Genomic DNA, 17,122 nt, shown 5'->3' on the forward strand with positions numbered 1-17,122 from the left:
CCGCAACACATCAACTGGTGACCCCGACGTGATCGTCTTAACGATACGTCCCCGACAAAGCGTGATTCTTGTCTAGGAATACGCTTCCTTCACTCCTGTACTACGCACCTGGAATAGGCTCGCGCATCGTAAGTATGGGCTCCTCACTTTCTCAAGTTCAGCTCAAGCATAGGGATGAACTTCTCTCTTTAGTGAAGAAGGCAAATTATTTGCAAAAGGCTAATGGCACAAATGTATATCCTCTGTCAAAAAAGTATTTGAATGATTTTTTGAGTTATGTTCAACAACACTGCCCCGCGTATCCCGCGGAAGGCACTCTTAAACGTTCCTCTTGGGAACGGATGGGGAAATGGATGCATGAACCACCTAGGGCTCCGCCTCAGGTTATTTGTTCTTGGCGTGCCATTATGGCTGCCCTTAATATTCTCTTTCCTGATGATTCTTTCCTGATGATTCCTCAGACCCACCTTCTGCTGAACTCTGTCCTGTTGCTGCCTCGTCACCTCCACCCTACTCCCCCCCACCCCTTGACTCTTCTCTGTTGCCTCCTTCCTCCACGGTGACAGATCCTCCTGTCCGTAATGCCTTTCAATCAGCTTTGGCGGAAGGAAAGCTATCTGCAGATGATCTTTCTTGTTTCCCTATGATTCTTCAAACCCCTGCTGCTGGGGGTAATCCTGTCCCTCATTATACTCCATTGGAGTGGGCTTTGTTAAAGGAATTAAAAACTGCTGCTTCTAAGTATGGCATTCCTGTCGTACAACTCTTCAGACCTCAGCCCAAAAAGCAGAATTAGCAGCCGTCATCTTAGCCTTGGAAAAATTTCCTCACATCCCAATCAATCTTATCTCTGACAGCTTGCATGTCACTCAAGTAGTATTTCACATATATGGCTCTTATCTTTCCCGCTCCTTGGAGACTTCCCTTTTAGCACCTCCCAGGTTACCTCTCTGAGGGAAATGTCAGAGCCGATACTGCTTGCCAACAGGTTTTTGCTGCTCAAACACAACCTGCCCCCTTAACGGCAGGAGAAAGCCACGCTTATTTTCACCAAAATAAAAAGGCTCTGGTCAAACAATTTGGCATTACCATGGCTGAAGCAATTGCCATCATCCAACAATGCCCCACATGCAGTCTCCAAGCGAAAGCTATCCCTCAAGGGGTTAACCCCAGGGGACTTCAGGCATGTGATACGTGGCAAATGGATGTTACTCAATACCCTCCTTTTGCCCCATGGAAATATCTTCATGTTACCATTGATACTTATTCAGGATTCATATTGGCCATGCCCCAAAGGGGCGAAAATGCAAAACAGGTAATCAACCACTGTATTCGAACCTTTTCAGTGTTGGGATGTCCAAAAATACTAAAAACGGATAATGGACCTGCCTACACAAGCTCTGCTTTTTCGGAGTTTAGCCATCATTGGTCCATTAACCACAAATTTGGAATCCCTTTCAATAGCCAAGGGCAAGCTATTGTAGAAAGGGCAAACCAAACGCTTAAACAAGCCCTTGATCGGTACACGGGGTCAAAAGGGATTAGCCCCCCCAACCTCCCAACACTGCAAAATCTGTTAAATGTCTGTTTGTATACTCTTAATTTCCTTAACCTCACTGGAAACCCTCCCTCGTCTGCTGTGTCTCGTCATTTCACTAAACCTTCTCTCCCCACTGCAAGACCACTTGTCTATTACAGGCAACTCCCAGATCCAGCTTGGAAGGGTCCTGCTGAACTTATCACCTGGGGGCGAGGCTATGCTGCAATTCAGTTACCTGAAAAAGTTCTCTGGATTCCTGGTCGCTGTGTGCACCCTTGCCACACCTCCCCGCCTGATCAGCCACAACCCAACGCAGACCCTCTGGATCTCCACTGGCTGAAGCTCCATGATGAATAACTGCTTCCTCTTCTTCACTGCATTATTTTCTTCCTTTTTCCTACAAACATTGCCTGCAAACCCCCTCAATCTATACCAGCCAGTGAAACAAACTTGGACAATATATGATGCCTACGATCATGTCTTATTTTCCATCAGCAACACCACTCACCCATACACCTGGTGACCTACCCTCAAAGCTGATGTCGGACAGATATTGGTAGGCCTCACCGCCTACACCAGCACGACCGAGACACCCACACCTTCTCTGGGATTCGTCCATCGCTATCGATTTTATATTTGCCCTGGACATAACAGACTCGTGAGAATATTCGCGTTTGCGGAGGCCCCGCAGACGCCTTCTGTGCCGCTTGGTCATGTCTCTCCTGGTCACCACCGATCAAAGACGATTATATCTTTGCCTTCCAAAATGGTTCTTGGCATCAAGCTGATTGCCCCTCAGGGGGCATATGGACTCCATGTAATCCCATGTATATTGTTTTCAGCGGGAGGGAAAAGGCTGACTACACTGTGGGAGGCGGGTCTTACCTAGGGAATCCGGATTTATGCTGATGGGTACGACTATGGCAATAGCTTTACTATAAAACTCGTCATTGAGCGGCCCGCTATCCAAGTAGGTCCAAATAGAAACATATCCCTGGTAGAATATCGTCCAGGCCATACAGTTCCCCAACCTTTGCTACGGTTAATAAACTCTAGTTACCTCCTCCTCAATGCCAGCAACCCTGCAATTACCAATGATTGTTGGCTGTGTCTTAAGATTCATTAGATAAATTAAAAGAGCGGTTGGAAATACGCAAAAAGGAAAGGGAAGCAGGTAACACTTGGTATCATAATATGTTTAATTTCTCCCCATGGCTCACAACACTTCTTTCCTCAATTGCCGGACCATTAATATTGCTCCTATTGCTGTGTGCCATGGGCCCTTGTGTATTTGGGAAAATAATGCAATTCCTCAAAAAACGACTGGCCATTATTGATACTGAGATTACCAACATAAACATGCTTGTAAAAATAAGGTCCGAGATCAACACTCCAGCAGAAAAAAGGTCTCTACTGGCATTCACTTCGGACTCGGAGGAGAACGAAGATGAATACCCAGAAAAAGGAGACGGCCCTCGCATTCTAATATGCCGGCAGGACTTGGACTCGGAAGAGGACTAGATCCTGCAGCATAAAGAACAGAGTGGCCTCAAAATAATAAAAAACAGAGGAGATGTTGCGATATCATGACACATCAGTAGGAAGTCACGTACACAGAAAACCCAATACACATACAATACACATATAGGGCGACACTATAGGAACAGCAACGTGTAAAACCTGAGTTGGCTATAGCATAAGGATTAGCCATATATGGCAATATTCCCTATTCCTGTCTAACCTCATGTGTAACCTAACCCCCCCCCCCTGCTTGCTGCACAATAAAAGAGAGGTGCGTAGTACTATCTGGGCTTCCTCTCACCAAAAGAAACCTTTGTGTCGCTGTCATCTTTGCCATCAAGAGGAGCCCGCCCAGACAGTCTGCCTGGGTGCAGGTCGTCAGCTGATTCATCCCGGCACTGGGACCCGCAACGCATCATTCAGAGTGAAAGGTCTTCATTTTTAACAGCCCCAAAAGCTGATTTGAATTGGCTAAACTGAGTTCAAAAATAATTGGAGGCAACACATTGCTTATGGTTTTTGTGTGTGTGTGCTAAGTCTTTGTAAAAATGCAATAGTAAATTAGTTCGTGCATTTTTCAGTAATCAGTTACCCATGGCCCAGTAGTCTTTTGTTTTCAGGAAAGCATTGAAGATGAATTTCAATAAAATTTGGGTGTTTAGCTCCATCACAATCATCCCAACCTAACATGGCATCAATCAGCATCATGGGTCTTCATAGCAGAATGGAGATATACGTAGTAGCCATTTCTGTAAATCAATCTGAAAAAGGATTCTGTTTTGGGGGGAAGAGGAACAAGTCCACCTTCAGTACATTAGTACATCTCATAATATGTTCCCATTAGAATCTGTGTGAGAAGACTATAAAAGAAGAAGTACACCGGTCACATAGGAATACTTTGGCCGGCTGGTCTTTGCTTGCGTGGGAGTGCTGTAAACTGGAAAAGCAGCTCCCTGGCACGCATGTGTGTGCCAGCCAGCTGGTCTTCGCACATGCATGCGTGTTAGAAACTGGAAGACCAGGTGGCCAGCATGCATGTGTGCACTGGGAAGCTGAGCTTCTGGTTTCTGACGCTCCCATGTGGTGCATTGGGGAGTGCTCTTCCAGTTTCTGGTGCATGCGCATATGCACGCATACTCCCATTTCGGCACTCAATGCCGAAAAGGTTCACCACCACTGCCCTATAGCCACCATGTCAGACAAACTGTTGTCCAATCTCTTCTTAAAAACCTCCAGAAGTTTCAAAGCCGTTGATGCAACCTGGTCAGAAACTGGTCAGATATAGAGGTAAAATATAATTTAAAGATTTTGGGGGAAGGAGAGATCCATATAAACATGAAAGATGCTTACATATGTCAAATGAAAACATATGAACGAAGTCATATGAAACCATAAAAGAAATCTATTTTCAATTTGTCCTGGTGCCACAAACCTTGGCTCTGTCCTGACAATAACACATCATGTTACACTGGCCAACAATTACAGGGATGATGGTGGACTCATACATTACTTGTCTGCCTCAGAATATGATGGCAGCTGATCTTTGGAGAAAGTGTGCCTGGGACTCCTGAGCTATAAGTACATGAAAGCGCTGGACTTTCTGGGATGCCTAAAACAGAGCGGGTAAGCAGAGCCATACGGTTTCTGGGTCACAGCCATAGTTACGCATGTGTTTAATACTAAATGCAGAAAGTCCCAGGCATCCCTAGGTGGGTTTAGAAAAAACTCCCACCTGAAACTATGGATAGTTGTTGCCAGGAGACGGGCAAATAGTTGGACTCAGTAGAAAGTGAATTCCTCTGCCCTCTCCACCCCTGTATGGGGTGCCTTATCCCTTTAATCCCCCATGAAGCATCAGAATTGAAAATTACTTTCTTCTTGGGACTGAGATTGGATGTGAATTCTAGACATTTTCTGGTGGAGAAGAATACAATACATAGAATATATAACCCACTTACTTTCAGAGTGCATTTGGAAAATAAATGTTCCTCATTCAGAAGAGTTGAGGTAAATAGGGAATGCAATGTGCTGGGGAGACTTTCTTATTGTTATTTTAAATGTTTTTTTCCACTATGATTAAAGTGTTTCTCTTTTTAATAAAGGGGAAGTTTTTGAAAGAAGTTAGAAGTGCTTTTGAAGCTGTGGAAATTTTAGCTGGTCCACATGTTTCCTTTATTTTTATAAGTGCAAATATTCACAGAAGAGGCATGTGGAGAGCTTTTTTTTTTAAAAAAAAAGAATGTTTCACACACATGTTTGTACTGAGGTCCCTGATGTGTGTGTTTTTTGTCTATATGAACAGATGAAAAGCTCACTTTAAAAAAAAAAAAAGTCTGAGCTTCAAAAGGTTATTGAACATTGTATATCCAACAAGCAAACTATCCTGTGAAGCAGCTCAGAGTTTATGATACTTGGTATCTCTATGGAAACTATTAAAAAAAAAATCTGTAGATTCAAAGTCCAATGCCTGTTGTGAAATAGAATTCATGGAGGATGATTTGCTATCATCCCAAGCTTTGAATCCATTCTGCTGTAGAGAATCCATGTGCCAGTATCTGCTGATAAGAATTCATGATTATATTATCCTTTTGCAAATGGCCAAGAGTTTTGGGAAGATAGTTTTGTTTCTTACCCTTTGCACTTGTGGGTGTGTCATTGGCAGGCACTGAAGCATCCTTATTGAGACAGAAAAGTATTGTCTCTGAACGTATTGCTTGATTTTATTTTGTAAATTACAAAGCTGCCAGTTATTTATTTGTTGATATTTAAGAAGGATGTCACAGTCAGAGCTTGGAGAAGGTAACATCACTTGAGTTGTAGGGAAATAATGTAAGAGACAGACAGATAAAAACAGGATTTTGGAAAAAGAGAAACTGAAGTACAGAAAAGGTTAGTTGTTAGTGTAAGTGTGCAGAGTTTCTTCTCAGTTGAAGAAAATGGGATTTCTCAGAGACCATATCTGAACCAAGCTGCAATATGCCAATTTTGAACCCCTTTTCTCTTATAGTTGCTACTTTGTATTGTAGGCTATATGAGTGGTCTCCAACCCTTCTGTCTGTGCAGACTGGTGGCAGCGATAGCGGGGGGTGGGGGGTGGGGGACAGGATAGTTTTGTGCATGTGCCTGCCACTTGTGCAAATGGAATTTCTCATGCTCACCCACTGCTTGCACAGCCCAGTTCCCAGCAGGTCGTGGCCTGCTACTGATCCACGGGCCGGGGATTGGCGGCTCCTGGGCTCCTGTTTTCCTCCAAAAAGAGGGGACAGAGATTTGTTTAATTGTGTATTTCTTTTGCATATGTCACTGACATTCTTTTGAATGTCATTTGTACATGTATATGACATATTTTTTTGGGGGGGGAAATCTCAAATGAACAAGGGAAATAAACAGGGGTGGGATTCTACCAGTTCGCACCTATTCGCTAGAACCAGTTGTTAACATTCTAAGCAGTTTGGAGAACTGGTTGTTAGAAGAAATTACTGGCCTAATCCTGTAAGGAAGGCAGGAAGGAAACATTCTGGTATTGTTTATAGAAACTGCCTCTCCGTTAACCCTTATTACATTCTTGGCAAGACTAGACTTCCTGTCTCAAGAACTTCTCTGGAGTTTTTTTCCCCTCCTTTGCTGGTATTTTGCTTGTGTGGAGTGACCATTCAAAGTTACAGTGGCACTGAAAAAATTACTTATGACTGTTTTTCACACTTACGACTGTTGCAGCCTCCCCACAGTCACGAGAAGCCAGGCGAGGAGATGCGTGCCTCGATGTGAGTGATGTTGAGTTGGTCACGCCCAGCCAGTAACATGACCACCAAAGCCATGTCCACCCAGTCACATGACCACCAAGCCACACCCACCAACTAAGCAATGCCCACAGAACCGGTTGTTAAAAAATTTGAATCCCACCCCTGGAAATAAATGTTTTATTTCTATTTCCAGGATGATTTCTATAGCTAGAAATACACTAATACAAATCAACTATATGACTTTTGATTTATTACAGTTTTCCCTCTAAACAACTCCATAGTTTAGAAGCTTAAAGAATGCCAGGGATCCCATAATTCATACAGGCACACATTCTCTCTCTCTCTCTCTCTCTCTCTCTCTACGAGCTGAGGATGGTTTTATCTTTAGAAGTCTTTATGGAACAGAGAGGCTGTGACTGGTCAAGAGTAAAAATAGTTCTGAGTTTTCAATGGCTGCATTCCTGATTGGAGCTTGAAACCATGAATCAGGACTCAGCACTCAGACTGTACAGGACTGAACAAGGGAGCTGTGCGACAGAAGGCAGGAGGGCAACTTGCAGCCTAGGTCGGCGATGAGTCACCCCACAGCTTCATTAATCGTTTGGGAAGGGCCAGTCCTGCTCTTGCATTCCCAGCAAGGTACCAATGATATTGTTTACACTTATTAATTTCTACCTCATGCCATATATTTTTTTAAAAAGTTACGATGCAAAGGACCAAGTCTGAACTAAACAGTTTGATTGATTTTTTTTTCTCCTCCTATGGTCCTATTCTTTAAAGGTGGTGTCGTTGTTGGCCTTGTGGAGGCTTATTTTAGATACACATTCTGACTATTAGCTTAGTTTCGGCAATGCTATCAGATAATCAGTTTTCCTTGGAAGGGCTGTGTGTATGTTTTTCCATTCTGGGAGATCTCCAACAGGTCTCATTCTGTTGAAAGCACGGGACAATTACGAAGGTTACTCAAAATATTTTTAAGCAAGAGAATTTCTGGAGAAATACTTTCCAGAAATATTTTCAGTATGTGTTAGAATAGAAAGTGAGAGACTGGTCGAGGAACAGATTCTAAATTGGGTATGAGAAATATCTAGTGCATGGTATAAGGTAGCAGATAAGTGCCAAAAATATTTGGTGGAACAACAGAGGAAAATATCATTTCAGGCTATCATTTCAGCATCATATTAGAAACCGGGCGTTCTCTTAATTTTCATGCATGTAACTGTGATAAAACTTATTTCTGGTGGATTTTATCTGTTTATTTCTTTCTAAGGATGTAAAGTTGGGTAAGATTGAGATAATCCGTCCTTCCCCAAGTAAAATTAAAAGAAATACTACTGTTTCTTTTCCTTTCTAATACTTAAAATAAAAATATCCTTGATTTATAACCACAACTGAGCCCAAAATTTCTGTTGTTGAGAGAGAAAGTTGTTAAGTGAACTTGGCCTGAATTTATGAGCTTTCCTGCCACAACTGTTGAGTGAATCACTCCAGTTGTTAAGTTAGTAACATGGTTGATAAGTAGATCAGGCTTCCCCTTTGACTTTGTTTGTCGGAAGGTCACAAAAGACAATCACTTGACCCCGGGACACTGCAACCGACATAAATACGAGTCAGTTGCCAAGTGTTTGAATTTTGACCATGTGGCCAGAGGGATGCTGCAGTGGTCATAAATGTGAAAAACACCATGCTGTGGTAAGTTTGAATGGTCACTAAATGAACTGTTGTAAGCTGTAAGTTGAGGACTACCTGTATATTTACTTAAGATTGAGACAAAACAAAATATAATCCAGCAAAATTTTGGCAATTAGATAGAGCAAGAAGAAATTTCCAGTCCAACAGAAGACACAGTGGTTTGTCAGTAATCATTGTGAAGAGTAAGGTGCTGAGTGAGCTTAACACACAATGTTCCTGGGTTTGATAGAGTGAGGCATTTATCATCAAACCAAACCAGTTCTTACACATTTCTCTACAGGGGGTTCCTCTCTCTTTGGCATCTTATCAGGGTTGAATAACTGACTGCAAAGGCACACATAGTGGACCACATATAGAGATTGCTGAAAAATGCACAAGCTGAAAGACCTGTAGGTAGACATGAGATTTAGTTTGGGTTTATTGAGAGTCTGCATAAGTTGTATCAGAACGCAAGTCCGGGTAAATCCTCGACTTATGACTTGTTGCTTAGTGACCAAAGTTATGACAGAGCTCTGTAAGACTACTTACGACCTGGATTCCAAGTTTCAAAGGCCAGGTCTTCCCCATGGTTATGTGATCACATTTTGGGTGCTTGGTAACTGCTCCGCATTTACAGTGTTTTGTTGTGTCCCAGTGATATCTTTTTTTGTTGAAAATCAGCGTTTACTTTTGGTTTCCAGCAAAAGAAACCCCGCTCACTGAGGACATCAGATTCACTTAATGAACCATGGCATTCATTTAACAGCCACCACAAAATGCTCATAAAATGGGGCACAATCATATGGTGAGTTACTTAATGACCAGCATGACTTATGACCGTGTATCTTTGCTCAATTGTAAGTCGATGGCTACCTGTGCTTAATCAGGGAATCCTGTTTTTAATGAATCTATAATTACATGACCCAGAATTGTCTCCTTTAGTATTTCTCAGACTGCTCTTCTCTTCTTTGAATGAGAGATCTACTGTCATCAGGGTTTATTTACAAAATGTATATTTTTATTTAGTCTTTGCAGTTATCTTTGTCTTGTAAGAAGGGACCAGCATAAATTTTACTTTGCGTGTAAAGGGATTGTATGTAGCGTGTAACGGGATGCGATGCATGAATGTATTCAGTCCTCAAAAGAGTGAATCATATGAAGGTTTTTTACTAGCACCAAGTGAGATCACATGAAGGCAATAGAGCAGGCTGATCACTTGCTCTAAAATATGGCTATACTTCATTATGGCTGATGACAGTTCAGTAGATGTGTTGCTTAAGGGTTAATGTTTTTATTGATCATCTGAAGACAGCACAGTCATAGCAACCATTTATGTTGTGAAAAACTCCGCTGACACATGATATTGGCATAACTTTCTTCATTTAGGAATAGCCATTCTATATGGGTTTGTGAAGACAGAATTAAGAATCTTACACTTAGCATTTCTGTTGATGGTGAGGAAGAAGATGAAGAGGAGAAAGAGTGTACATCCACCCCCAGCTACTGTTTCTTGTGATACTTTGTTGTGCCACCAAAGAATTTTTCCCCTTAAGTCTTGAAACACTATCTGGTATGATAAGCAAAGCATTTGCAGTTTTAATGTGGGTGTTGCATGTATCCCAGATTTTTTTCTATTCATATCCACAGGGTAAAGGAGGAATTGTGGTTTTATGTTCAGAGTCAATTCTACACCTTCAAGACATAGAAAAACTTGCTCAAATGTCATATGTTTTGTACCTCATTTACAAAAATATTGGTATTTCTTAAAATCTCTCCAGTGGGTAATGTGCTCACCTGAGACATTTTGGAAAGCAAAAGTAATCTAGACAATACTATTAGACAATACTGTAATTACAGAGTGATAACTAGAGGATTATCATTCAACTGTCTAGTGCCATTTCTGCAAAGCACTGAGCATGTTCTTTTTTTTTCTAAGCACATGAATGATTTTGCAATTATTTCAATTTGTATGCCCAAAGTAAAACACAAATTTAAGAGTTTTGCATAACTGGGTCTGGTGCAAATTATTACGCTCAGTGAAATTGGCAAGATCAGGAATGATTGCTTTCCTTATAATCTACAATTCTCTCAGAAGTTAGTTAAGGTTGTTCTTATAGGATTTTTTTTTATCACACTGTCCATGTGTCCTCCCTCTTAGGAGGGAAAAATTCTAACTTGTAACAAAAGCATACATATATAATGAATAGTATATTCACACTGCTTAAAAATATTAAAATTTTAAAAATCTATGATTTCCAGTTGCAACAATATTTAAACAAACAGTTCATTTAAAATAAACTACAACACAACACTAATCAGCACACTTAAACTGACTGAAATCATTCTAGTGAACTATAGCCAATATATATCTAATTCCTTAGAGAATCTTGGGAATATTCACTTCTGCTATATTAGTTGTTGGCCAAGCTGTAAACAGGCAAGAGATTATCTCCACATGTGGCCGACTTTTTTAGAAAGATGTAATCATCCAGGCAATTAGACAGATACTACAATTAGAGATAACTAGAAAACTAGCTAAACACCTTATTAGGTTCCTTAAATGATTTCATGACAGATAAATATGACAATTAGCAGTATTTTGTTGCATTTGAAATGCTAAATACTTGTCCTTATTGTAATGATTCATAACAAAATGAATTCAGAATATTATGAACATGAGAAGTTTACTAATTTTATCAAGTTGCAACAAGGTTAATAAAAAGTTTTTAAAAGGATGAAACCAAAAAGAACAGAGCAATGAATATGTTTGGGTTTTAGTAAATCATAATATGCACATTTCTAAAGATATATACATATTCATGGTACTGTATGGGTCTGTTGTATTACTGAAAAGTTTGAAAGTGAGTTTAGAAATTATAAGCAAGGATATTGAAAAATTATGGAGGGCCTCAAAACTTGCACAGTATGTTGGGAGAGCTTTTTTTTTTAAAAAAAAAATTAAAACAGTTTTGCAAGGAGGAGTGAGGAAAATTTTGAAAGAAAGAACTGAAAGGCTCTTAACTGGGTGGAGAAAATGTTTAAAAGCCAAACATCTGCCAAAAGTAAGTGTTACAAACTATGACTAAAGTGGTATCCAAATGTATTAATTTGCCGTTTTCATTGTTTTTATTCTGAATTTCTAGACAACTGCACGTAAATAGTAAATATGCACTCAGAGAAGAATGCTCTCTGTAACTTTGTAACATGTGAAGGTTGTGTTAACCTTTGTTCATACAAATAAATTATATGAAACATGATATTTGACCAGGGTTGCTGATCTTTCATATGCAACTATACCTAAATGACAAGTTCATCTACAGGAATCTCAGCAAGGATGAAACAAGGTGGATAAGAAGCATCTGTATAACTAGCTCTTACCCTGCACATCTTCATACTCCTTTGTAACTAGAGAAACCAAGACCTTCAGTTCTGAAGGCTTTATAATGGGTGCATCCCAAGACTAACACTATTATTAAAAATACTATATTTTTAAAAAACATACATCTTAAGCATTATGTACTTTATTGTTTTTTGGAAACAGCAAAGTTGCTGGACCTCTGGTAAGAGTCTCCTTTTGTATCTTCCTGCAGTGTGTTCTTCTTTTCGGCACTGAACATAGCCTGTATTGGGTATGAAATAGTAACATACTATCCGTTCTTCAATAGCCAGCATTTTCAGAAAGAGCACCAGTAATCACTCTGAAATCCTAAACCTCATTAACAAGGAACCAGAGGCAGTACAGAATGAAATCAAATAAGTTGGGAATGAATGTGAAATGGGACTAGACGTATCAAGAAACAAGAAACCCAACTGGAATCAGAACAAGCAGTAGAATTTGTGAAGAAGAGAATCCAAATCCAAGAAAGACGGAACAAATCACAAGATTTCAGAGAGTTCATATAAAAAATAAGGAGCAACAAAATCTGTAATGACATTGAAGGTGGGAACAGACATGGAAAAACAAGCAACAATTCTTGAAGATATCTGAACTCAAGAGACTCTAACCTCAAGATGGTATGCTAAAGAATGTCAGTGGATACATATAGTAATTGATTTAAAGAAAAATTTTAAAAAATGGAAGGAGACATTCTGACATTCTGCAGAGTGAAGGTGTTAATATCTAAGTTATTCTGTATTTCCAAGAACTTTAGTGCCAGCAGATGAAGTTTAAATCAGCACTCTAGTCATTACCAAGTCTGAATGCTATAGGACTTGATCGAATTTCTACAGAAATATGACAAGCAACAGAAACTAAACTGGCGAAGTGTTTAACAAAGTCATGTTGGCAAATCTGAAGAATAATGCAGTAGCCAAGAATTTGGAACAGGTCAACTACATAATAATGCCCTCCCCCCCAAAAAGAGGCTTAATAGAGTATGCAAGGGGGGGGGGGAGGAGAAGGTAGTGGTGGTGGTAGTGTCCTGTGGCAAGGAGGGAAGGGAATATCTATTATTTCATTATGTGAAAATTGTGGGAAATAGCTACAGTTGGTTTAATATCAAGGTTCTGACTGACAAACACAACCAAGCCAGCAAAACAAGATGATTTGCACGAAGGCTCTTTAAGAACAGCTTTATTGAGTACATCATTTTGGCATGCAGGAAAGCAAAACCAACTCTAGCTATTTCCTGCAGTTTTCGCATAAATAAAGAATAGATATTCCCTTCCCTCCTTGCCACAGATCACATTGTCCAATTAGGTGTTCTGGTATCTCCAGGGTAACTCCTTCAAATCTCTGGCAAGCAACTGTTGAGATGACCTTGGTTCCCATGGGACGATCTGTTGTTATTTTCTGGTTTCACATTCCAAACTTCTCTCTCCCCCCATAAGGTGTGGCAAGCTAAGAAATGAAAAGATGGCTACAGCAGCATAGGTCCATTTCAAAGTTGACAGGTGGTGATGGGAGGAGGAGGAGGAGGAGGATGATCAATCTCCAATCTCCAATATAGATTAGTGAGATACATAGAAAGGGAGATGCCAGAAGTTCAAGCTGCTGAGGTATTACGGAAGACCAGGATGCTTCAATAGCGGCCTTCAGCTCTTCTACATTGTTCGGTCTCATGTTTCTCATCTTTCTCTTGGCAATGCCCCATAGATTCTCTATGGGGTTCAGGTCAGGTGGGTTTGCTGGCCAATCAAGCACAGTAATCCCACGGTCATTGAACCAGGTTTTGGTGCTTTTGGCAGCGTGGGCAGGTGCCAAGTCCTGTTGGAAAATGAAGTCAGCATCCCCATAAAGCTCGTGTGCGGAAGGAAGCATGAAGTGCTCCAAAATCTCCTGGCAGATGGCTGTGTTGACCCTGGACTTAATGAAGCACAGTGGACAAACGCCAGCAGATGACATGCCTCCCCAAATCAACACAGAGTGTGGAAACTTCACACTGAACTTCAAGAATCTTGCAGTGTGTGCCTCTCCATTCTTCCTCCAGACTCTGAGTCCTTGGTTTCCAAATGAGATGCAGAAGTTGCTCTCATCAGAAAAGAGGACTTTGGACCACTGAGCAACAGACCAGTTCTGTTTTTCTTTAGCCCAGGTAAGATGCTTCTGACATTGTTTGTTGTTCAGGAGCGGCTTGACAAGAGGAATATGACGTTTGAAGCCCATGTCCAGGATCCGTCTCTGTGTGGTGGCTCTTGATGCACTGACCCCAGCCTCAGTCCACTCCTTGTGAAAGTCCCCAACACTTTTGAATGGCCTTTTCCTGACAATCCTCTCCAGGCTGCGGTCATCCCTGCTGCTTGTGCACCTTTTTCTTCGACACTTTTCCTTTCCACATAACTTTCTATTAATGTGCTTTGATACAGCACTTTGGGAACATCCAACTTCTTTTGCAATTACCTTTTGAGGCTTTCCCTTCTTGCAGGGGTGTCAGTGATGGTTTTCTGCACAACTGTCAGGTCAGCAGTCTTTCCCATGATTGTGATTCCTCCTGAACCTGACTGAGAGACCATTTAAAGGCTTAGGAACCCTTTGCAGGTGTTATGGCTTAATTAACTGATTAGGGTGGGATACTTTGAACCTAGAATATTGAACCTTTTCACAATGTTCTAATTTTCTGAGATTGTGGATTTGGGGTTTTCATGAGCTGTAAGCCATAATCATCTAAATTATGACAAATCATGGCTTGGATTATCTTGCTTTGCATGTAATGAGTCTATCTCATATATTAGTTACACCTTTTAAGTTGCATTCCTGAAATAAATGAACTTTTGCATGATATTCTAATTTTTCAAGTTTCACCTGTATGCTGAAACTGAATGCTGAAAAGAGGTCAGTGTGTGCTCTATTGACCATAGAAAGGCTCAACTATGCCAAACTCTGCAATATTTGTAGGATAATCGGAACCAACACACGGGATGGAAAGCCACTGGATGGAATATGGTGAAACATCTTGGTTTCAGCTTGGCAAAGGAATGAGTTAGGATGTATAATTTCTCTTTATTTATTCTGTGTGCTGAATATATATTAAGGGAGGCTGGATTGAAAGATGAGCTGGTTAAAATTAAAGTAAAACTTCAATAACCTACTAATGTTATCACTATAATAGGTAAAAATACAATTGAACTACAAATTCTGGTAATGAAAATAAAGAAATTGTAAAAAAAAAGGAACTAAGATTAAATATAAAAAAGTCAAACTCTTGACAACAGGTATAATTTACCAGACTTAGAAATGACAATGTAGATGTTTAATGTGATGAGACCAAAATTTCCACTGCTAAGGAAGACAATCGTTAAGTGAGTTTTGCACCCTTTTAAGACCTTTCTTGCCACAGTTATTAAGTGAATCATTGCAGTTGTTAAGTTAGTAATATGATTGCTCTGACTTGACTTTCTCAAAAGGTGGCAAAAGGGGATTACATGACCCTGGGACACTGCCAAGCATCCGAGTTTTGATCATGTTACCACGGAGGTGCTGGAGCGATTTTCAGTGTGAAAAATGGTAATAACTCACTTTTTTCAGTGCCATTGTAAGTTCGAATGGTCATTAAACAAATGGCTGTAAGTCGAGGACTTCCTGTATTCAAAAACATCACTTTCACCAATGAGAACTGAGATATGTTTGCTTTGGGCATGATGGGCTCAAAAAAAGAGGCGAGACATTCCTTAGCTACCTCATGTGCCTAAGGTCACTTGGCTTAATTGCAGTGCTTCTTTCAGGAAAATATTGAGTTTTATCTAAATGATTGTACATCATTGTTTGTTTTAATAAGGATCCAGAAGAAACTTCCTAACAGTGAGAACAATTAACCAACTATTAACGAATTAACAACTTGCCTTCAGAAGTTGTAGGTGCTTCATCACTGGGCGTTTTTAAGAAAAGACCTATGTGAAATGATACAGAGTCTCCTGCTTGAGCAGGGGAGGGTTGGACTAGAAGACCTCCAAGGTGCCTTCCAGCTGTATTCTGATTTAAATGCAGCATCTCAGTACTCTTCTTTAGAAACCCATAGGCCTTGCCGGCATCCTTCAGTTTCCTAAGATATTTCAGATAACATTGTGTTGCAAAGTATGCAAAGTACTGTTAATTTTTTTCTTGTCTTATTCTGTGTGGTAATCTTTGATATTTAGGCCATTTGATATTCCTTGTCCGACTACTTAGCATTTGCAGCTGTTGCTGTCATATAAGGTTGTCCTGCTAGCACTTTACAGATGAAAACAAAGAAACACAAATGCATGAAAAATATTTTCTTGTGGAGGCACTTTTTGCCTGAGTGTTTGAAGATACTTCCATTTGCTGTTAAGCAGGCAATAGCTGTCTTTCCTTTGCTTCTGAATCAGATGCCTTAGTCAGTTAACTGTTCTATGCATACACACAGTCAACTTCAATATAATTCTTGCCATGACTGATAATACATTTTTGTGTTGACTGTTGTTTTTCAAGTAGTGATTCTAAACTACAGAGCTTGGTTCCCTGAGTATTTCCATTGCCTTATCCAATTTTAACATGTGTCAGAGAGAAGCAGTGTTTTTCAACTTGATGCCCTCCAAATGAACTGGGATTTACAAATTGCAAATTCTGGGGATTATAGTCCCAGCACAGCTGGAAAGCACAAGATTTGGGAAGGACTTGTTTGAAGCACCCAACTACCTCCTCTCTTAATTAGCAATCTCAGGGCATATGCTGTCTAGGAGATATGCTATTTCTAGCCAGAAGTTTCATCTCAGAACGTAAGATCCTGTTATGGATCATGAGCTAAGAAATCTATCACACGAGACAAGTGTGGTCACCCTCACGTTTTCTATCAGGCTTTGGCATAGCTAATAGTTGGAGAGGCTTATCCTGGTGATGAGTACTTTTTTTTTTCTGGAAAGAGAAAGAAAGCTGCTCAGAAATAAAATGAAAATTGTATCTATTGGATGATAAGTTAATGGAATATTAAGAGTAGATGATGAGCTTTCCTTGAAAGTGAATAATGAGTAGGAATGGCGACAAAAGTCCATTGCATTTCTAAAATTGGAGGCAGAACTGAAAGTTAATGCCATTTAGAGAAAAGCTCATGTGGAAATCTTTCACTCAGAGATGCTTCGTAATCATTTTTTTTCTTCAATTATATAACGCCACATAAAGTATTTGCTTAGAAATCCTAGAGTAATAAATACAGATGGCAGGTACTTAAATGAATTGTCTTGTAAAAAGGATGCT

The 17,122-nt window shown here is 40.2% G+C and overlaps 1 protein-coding gene across 10 annotated transcripts in view; it reads left to right on the forward strand.

The window, feature by feature from the left end:
- The window catches only part of TSPAN4 (tetraspanin 4), a 754,211-nt gene that overhangs the window by 362,691 nt on the left and 374,398 nt on the right, over nt 1-17,122 (forward strand). The window contains exon 1 of one of the 10 annotated variants that reach the window (XM_087920953.1): nt 7,372-7,443. The exons of the other annotated variants lie outside the window; for them this stretch is intronic. Coding sequence (XP_087777079.1) covers nt 7,377-7,443 — 67 coding nt within the window. The 5' untranslated portion in view covers nt 7,372-7,376. Of the gene's footprint in view, nt 1-7,371; nt 7,444-17,122 lie in introns of those variants that run through there. 10 annotated transcript variants of the gene reach the window in all.

The sequence above is a fragment of the Pseudonaja textilis genome, chromosome 1 (assembly GCF_049901715.1).
Source record: "Pseudonaja textilis isolate UNSWEBS1 chromosome 1, rPseTex1.2, whole genome shotgun sequence".
In the NCBI taxonomy this organism is placed as follows: domain Eukaryota; kingdom Metazoa; phylum Chordata; class Lepidosauria; order Squamata; family Elapidae; genus Pseudonaja; species Pseudonaja textilis.